Consider the following 8,174-nt stretch of genomic DNA (forward strand, 5'->3'; position numbering starts at 1 on the left):
TAGTAAAATTCCATCTTATTTGTGAAATATATGTTTGATAATGTGACCTCGAACATTGGTGTCGGTTTGCCAGTGTGGGGAATCGCAATTTTTATATTATTATTTTAAAAACATTAAATTATGATATCCATATGCCCTAAAACTAAAAAAAAAAAAAATGAAAAAACAGGTGGCTGGTCAAAAGGGGAGCATGACGCGGTTGGTTTCCCTCTGACCAAGAAACAAAATACAAAATACTAGTATGTCATTAGTGTGTATTACTTTATGTACCATTTTTGAAACGTTATTAAATTGACAAGTCCTTGATTCACGCATCGTTTTTCGTTTTTTTTCGGCGAGTTTTCTAGAATATTCATGTAATGACATTTGCATCGTGATGGCACCAACGTGAAATTACGCCCTCTACTGGTATATAGCAAACATCACGAGCACATGGTAACGTGTAGATTGGTCAAGCCATGACAATTTTATAGTTTTGATTTAAATTTAGATTAAATTCGTTTATAACAAATTATTTATTAGTAAATATACCAAATATTATATCGCCTCAGATAAAATTAAAAACACTGGACACTCGCCACAGAAATTACACACATCACGGAGAAACCTCACTCTCCACAGAAATTACACACATCACGGAGAAACCTCACTCGCCACAGAAATTACACACATCACGGAGAAACCTCACTTGCCACAGAAATTACACACATCACGGAGAAACCTCACTTGCCACAGAAATTACACACATCGTGGAGAAACCTCACTCGCCACAGAAATTACACACATCATGGAGAAACCTCACTCGCCACAGAAATTACACACATCACGGAGAAACCTCACTCGCCACAGAAATTACACACATCACGGAGAAACCTCACTCGCCACAGAAATTACACACATCACGGAGAAACCTCACTCGCCACAGACATTACACACATCACGGAGAAACCTCACTCGCCACAGAAATTACACACATAGCAGAGAAACCTCACTTGCCACAGAAATTACACACATCGCGGAGAAACCTCACTCGCCACAGAAATTACACACATCGCAGAGAAACCTCACTCGCCACAGAAATTACACACATCGCGGAGAAACCTCACTCGCCACAGAAATTACACACATCGCAGAGAAACCTCACTCGCCACAGAAATTACACACATCACGGAGAAACCTCACTTGCCACAGAAATTACACACATCACGGAGAAACCTCACTCGCCACAGAAATTACACACATCGCGGAGAAACCTCACTCGCCACAGAAATTACACACATCACGGAGAAACCTCACTCGCCACGGAAATTACACATATCACGGAGAAACCTCACTCGCCACAGAAATTACACATATCGCGGAGAAACCTCACTCGCCACAGAAATTACACACATCACGGAGAAACCTCACTTGCTACAGAAATTACACACATCACAGAGAAACCTCACTCGCCACAGAAATTACACACATCATGGAGAAACCTCACTCGCCACGGAAATTACACACATCACGGAGAAACCTCACTCGCCACAGAAATTACACACATCACGGAGAAACCTCACTCGCCACAGAAATTACACACATCACGGAGAAACCTCACTTGCTACAGAAATTATACACATCACAGAGAGACCTCACTCGCCACAGAAATTATACACATCACAGAGAAACCTCACTCGCCACAGAAATTACACACATCGCGGAGAAACCTCACTCGCCACGGAAATTACACACATCACGGAGAAACCTCACTCGCCACAGAAATTACACACATCATGGAGAAACCTCACTCGCCACAGAAATTACACACATTGCAGAGAAACCTCACTTGCCACAGAAATTATACATTGCGGAGAAACCTCACTTGCCACAGAAATTACACACATCGTGGAGAAACCTCACTTGCCACAGAAATTACACATATCGCAGAGAAACCTCACTCGCCACAGAAATTACACACATCACGGAGAAACCTCACTTGCCACAGAAATTATACATTGCGGAGAAACCTCACTTGCCACAGAAATTACACACATCACGGAGAAACCTCACTTGCCACAGAAATTACACCCATCGCGGAGAAACTTCACTTGCCACAGAAATTACACACATCACGGAGAAACCTCACTTGCCACAGAAATTACACACATTGCGGAGAAACCTCACTTGCCACAGAAATTACACACATCGCGGAGAAACCTCACTTGCCACAGAAATTACACACATTGCGGAGAAACCTCACTTGCCACAGAAATTACACACATCGCGGAGAAACCTCACTTGCCACAGAAATTACACATATCGCGGAGAAACCTCACTTGCCACAGGAATTACACATATCGCGGAGAAACCTCACTCGCCACAAGAAATTGCATTCGCCCGGCGGTACTAATTAGAAATTGGGGACTTACCACTGAAATGGGTCTTGTTTTTCAAGATTCTAGGAGTATAAATATCTGTCCGGGTAGCTGTTTTGAATAAATATGCTTCTATTAAATTAATTAAACTAAATTAAATTTAACCCACTGTAGGTACATAGAATGCTTGTCTTTATTTAATATAAATGTGGGTTGCAAAATTGTATATTGGTGTAATTATGAGTATTGATTTATTCAATACATGTGTATAAAAATGCTCAAACTTTTGAAGGCTCAGTGGCTTCCCTCTACCAAGTTTTAGGTCCAGTACATACTGGGTACACATGCCGTGCAGAAATAGAATTGCTTTATTGTCCATGCGCGAAGTAATGTGGGAGCGTCTATGGTACCCTCTAGCTGAGTTGAGATTGGTTCGACAAATACGCGTTCGCTTGTTCGCAATTACATGTTTCATCACGGATTTGCCTTGCATTTCCGCACTATTTCATTGCACGTTCGGATTATTTCATCTCACATTCACATAATTTCATTTCCTGTTCACGTTAATACATTTCGTTTAATTTCATCTCGTATTGGTATTGTTGCAAATCGTATTTCCATAGCAAGTGGGGATTTGCAGGTTCGAACAAGCGGATTAGAAAATTAAAAATAAAAATAGTCAAATCAAAAGTTCACATAGACAAATTGAATTTAAAAAAATGATGTATTAATTGTAGCATGAATACAACGTCATGTAATTGTATGCCTACATTTTCACACAAATTGCATACGTTGTATAACCTTACGAGATATTGTTCCGCTCAATGGGGCTTATATTCACCGTTGCCACAGTTGTAAAAAAACCGTTATTATGAAGCAAGATGGTGGCGATCGTTTATGTTTGTCTTGGATAGTGAGCTTCACATGTCTTGACTCCCATTTTCACAGTCGGGCGGATCTTTTTGACCCCTAATTTAGATTTTAACTAATTTCAGCTAATTTATGGCCATTTTTGAGAAAACGCCATTTTTTAGCCAAAAGCGCCCTCAACGCCGAGTTTTTTTGGATCCAGTTTTCACCTTCACCGATACATTCAGCAGCATATGTATCGTTAATCAAACGGTAAAATATTTTAGAAATTTGCGTGAGTTTTGTTTTATTTGTTTTCTGTTATCAAAATGGGAAAATGCAACACTAAACTGGGTAGAAAATATGGGTGGGAGAAATATCGTACATACTAGGCTATACCACAGTATGGAGGGAATGTGGCTATATACATCTGTTATACCGTTTCTATGTTGTATTTAGTGTATATACTGAACGATCTGTAGATTTCAAATATTTTAATTATCAGTATACGATATTGTAATAACACCACTAGTATATTAATATTTTGACATGCATCAAATATGATATATATATACTGTGACAAAGTACAGTAGAACGCGATAAGCCGATGTTTTTATAGTAATATATAGATTAACGGACTTTCCCGGGTACTGCAATCCACAGCTGGCATTCCTACGTTTCCCATGTTGTTGAGTGACGAAGATGGAGTGGTTGGTCCGGTAATCATTTCCGTATCTTATATGCTTTTCCATTGGACACGATTTTTGTTTTAATTCGCATACACATTACGCACACTAATGACTACTGCCAGACAACTCCCTACGGATGACGAAAAACGACGTTTTATGAGAAGAGCAGTGGACCTTAGTTATATTGGAGCATTTGAGGAGAAACCTGGCACAACATGGCCATTTGCAGCGATCATAGTCAAAGCGGGCAAGATCATAGGTACGTGAGTGACAGTGTTTGGTTAAACATCCAACAACAAGGGAAGTATGTACACGATTCGCTTTTGCCAGTCTCGTGGCAGGAAGGATTTGGAAAATAGGTCAAATCGGATGAATCATAAAACTGTTGTTTATATTTTCAGAACACGTAAAATTTGAAAGCATCCTTGTCACAACGGGCAGGTACAATGTACATACTAAATGATGACGAGATCACATTGGGTGAGATTAGTGCCAAAAACTCAAATCAATATTTGTTTAAGTTTTTATTTTTATTTTAATTTCGAACTTTTATCATATTTATATTTTTCATTCCATTATTACGACATTATATTATCATTATTTTGGTAATTAGCACGCTATAGTTTACATTATTGTTTCATCATATGAACTTCTATATCGCATGTGTGTATGATTTCCATATTTTAAAATTGTCTGCTAATTATTAAATGTCACCTATCACAAATTGTAGTCAATGCATGTATGTTTCATACCACATAGGTGGTTAAGGTGCACACTCAATATTTTTTACTGTAATTAGTGACTTAATTAGTGTCTGCTAGCAAATTGATAGAGCAGTTCTACCACAATTATGATTTCCATATTTTAAAATTGTCTGCTAATTATTAAATGTCACCTATCACAAATTGTAGTCAATACATGTAAGTTTCATACCACATAAGTGGTTAAGGTGCACACTCGATATTTTTACTGTAATTTGTGACTTAATTAGTGTCTGTTAGCAAAAAGAGCAGTTCTACCATAATTATGATTTCTATATTTTAAAAATGTCTGCTAACTATTAAATATCACCTATCACAAATTGCAATCAATACATGTATGTTTCATGCCATATAAGTGGATAATGTGCACACTCAATATTTCCCAAAAAATATTGGGAATAGTGTTTATATACAAGCACATAGAGATACACTTTCAGGGGGAGTGAGTACATTTGTTAGAATTTCTCTGTTTAAATGAATATTAGCCATTTACATTAATATATTGATGTCAAACTATGATTACGTGATGCAAAAAGATGTGATAAACTTTGATTCAAAGCATTATTATGCCTGATAGACTGTGGCTGCTAGTGTGTCTGCTAGCTTCCACTGTCTGCTGGGAGTGTCTGCTAGCTTCAGCCGAGTAAACAAACATGGCTGCCACCAGGGTTTTGCCGGACTCCATACAAAGAAGTTCGCTGATTCTGTTCTAAATATTTTGGATTTCGGCATTCCCATGATGTATCCTTGGTAGGAAACGATGTATAATAATAAGGTTATTACGAAGATACCTCAAAGTATGCACTCAGACAGTACGCTGTCGCATCGACCTCCGCTGCGCGTCGGTCGATACTGCCGCTGTACTGTCTTCGTGCATACTTTGAGGTATCTTCATAATAACCTTATATTATAAATATGTTTATTTTAATCACATTTATAACATTATCTCTCGAAACCGGGTGGTAATCTACTAAAGTACGCGTTGTGCTGGAGAGTACTTAAAGCGGGGGAGTCGTCACCTGCGCATGCGTCAGATGGCCATAGCGTGTCATTGTTTACAAACAAGCGTCTACCCATGAGCCTTTGCGTTTTTATCGTGTGCTGTTATCGTCGCTTGGGACTCAATTCCGCGCATGCGCAAGTGACGACCCTCTCGCTTTAAGACATGTTGCAATAATGACATAAACATGCTATAAAAGAATAACATATTAAAGAATAACATATAAATGATAGAACAGCGTTAAAATGATCATATAAAGCTGTAACAACGTAAGAATTATCAAATAATAACATTTAAAAGCAGTGTAAAATGACCAAATATTAACGTGCACCATGCTGAAAAAGTAAAATATCCGAATAATGACATTATAATCTGTAAATAATGTAAACGTGGTGAAATAACACTGTTAAAATTAGAAAATGTATCATCAAATCATATTAATGAAATAAAATAATGAATATGACCAAAGAATGACATATTAATGAAATAAACAACGATAATGTCATAATGATATGAACATGACAACATTTTGATAAAATTCGTTTGTTTGGCACTAATCTCATCTCATAATATAATTTTTATCCAATGAATTATTCTTGTCCAAAATTATCTAGCGCCCTCCTGCGAGTACGATCATTTCGGTATCTGGTCATCACCCATAGCTGTATCTGTTCATTTATCAGCAATAATCTTTTTTTAAACAAATTCATAATCATTATTGAGTTTCAAATTTGTCATTTCCTCCCTAGAACAAAGAGCATTTAAAGCGGGGGAGTCGTCGCTTGCGCATGCGTCAGATGGCCATAGCGTGTCATTGTTTACAAACAAGCGTCTACCCATGAGCCTTTGCGTGTTTAGCGTGTGTTATTATCATCGCTTGGGACTCAATTCTCGCGCGTGCGCAGGTGACGACCCTCCCGCTTTAAACATGCTTGTCCTGTAAATAGAATTTTCTGATTTTAGGTGAGGGATACAACAAAGTATATTGTGACTGTGATCCGACTGCTCATGCCGAAGTTGTTGCTATCAGAAATACATGTGATTCCCTGAAAACATCGATATTATCGGGATGTGATATATACACCAGTTGTGAACCATGTAACATGTGTACTGCTGCCATCTTGTTAGCAGGGTAAGTTAAATACGGCAAGTTGTTGGCACTGTGTAGTAGTGTGTACTGTCACTTAGTGGGCAATACAACATGTAGGAGGCATTTGTATTCATTTCAATTTGTCCGAGTTTTGACAAATCATATTGTGCGAGTGTGAAGTAATCTTGGACTCATGACTCCCCGTATCATCATATGCTTTCTGGCTTGCGGCTGGAAGGGGTACAGCCGCTATACGGGGGGGGGGGGGGCACTTATTCAAGATGACGCCACGGCAGAAGAAACGAAATGGTCAATATGCTAATATGTCAGTAACAAATGGTTTATTTTGTGAAAACATATTGGAGATATTTATACTTCATGATTACAATGACTATACTATATCCCTGTTTTTGTGTTTTTGTTTCAGAATAGAGCGTGTTTATTACGGTGCTACCGTTGAAAAACTCGTTGAAAAACAGTACATTTCCATTTCCAGTGATTTGAAATTCGAGGTTCTAGTTCATCCAAGACCCGCAGAATACTACAACATCAGAGAGCATGTCGATGACTCGAAGATTTATGAAATATGGCAGAAATGGTCATTTAAACAAACAATCAACTAATAATGATTAGTCACATGAGTACATATTCCCTCCCTATAGTGTTCAAATTTCCACAAGTCACGTGACTAACTGAGCTCAATGTTCAACTGACCAATGATAACCATTGTATGTCGAACAGTCGAAAATGGAACACTATTTGGTGAGATAAGAAACATGACACTCTCGTTCTTAATCTTTTGTGAATAAGGTATGATATCAACGCTGTCACAAATACAATACAATATATGAACGTTATAAGATATCACATAATTAGAAATTAGATTACATAATGAAACCCGATATTAACCAACAAATTTCGAGAAAAAATGTGTACAAATAGTAAAGTGTCAATGTTTTTATGAACGTGATTAGAGGCAAATAAATACTACGTAAATCGTAATAAGGGTTTTTTTGTTCTGTGATTAGGTCGACACACTTCAAATAAGAAGTGTTGTCCTTTTTGCAGGAGTATTAGTTGTCCACACTCACGAACCCACGTGCTTACTCACTGTGTTGGTTTTTGGTAGTGAAAATACAACTGTGTATTGTTAGATTTCAGGAGCAAATAGTGTTGTCCCCTTTGTACAAACATGCACCTGCGCGTATTTGTATGTATAGGAATGCACTTTAATTCGGCTTTATTTGTAGAATGAAGGACGACACGCCGCCCATTATTGCATGATAACGGGGCATGGACGAGGATGTGCGCAACAATAAGCGAGATGTAGTCGAGGTCATTATTTAAGCGACGAAATTGACAGTGTGGGTAGTACTGTCTTTGACGCAATATCATCCACATCACCATGGCCCAATTACCTGATTTGGT

At 38.1% G+C, this 8,174-nt stretch overlaps 1 protein-coding gene across 1 annotated transcript; it reads left to right on the top strand.

Moving 5' to 3' along the window:
- Positions 1 to 3,893: 3,893 nt before the first annotated feature.
- On the top strand, positions 3,894 to 7,751 carry LOC102804274 (uncharacterized). Its single transcript, XM_085492859.1, has 3 exons — positions 3,894 to 4,154; positions 6,620 to 6,788; positions 7,174 to 7,751. Exons 1-3 carry the CDS (start codon positions 4,004 to 4,006, stop codon positions 7,367 to 7,369), a joined length of 516 nt encoding a protein of 171 aa, XP_085348985.1. The 5' UTR covers positions 3,894 to 4,003; the 3' UTR covers positions 7,370 to 7,751.
- The last annotated feature ends 423 nt before the right edge of the window (positions 7,752 to 8,174 follow it).

Source organism: Saccoglossus kowalevskii, chromosome 18, assembly GCF_978046115.1.
Source record: "Saccoglossus kowalevskii chromosome 18, keSacKowa6.1, whole genome shotgun sequence".
In the NCBI taxonomy this organism is placed as follows: domain Eukaryota; kingdom Metazoa; phylum Hemichordata; class Enteropneusta; family Harrimaniidae; genus Saccoglossus; species Saccoglossus kowalevskii.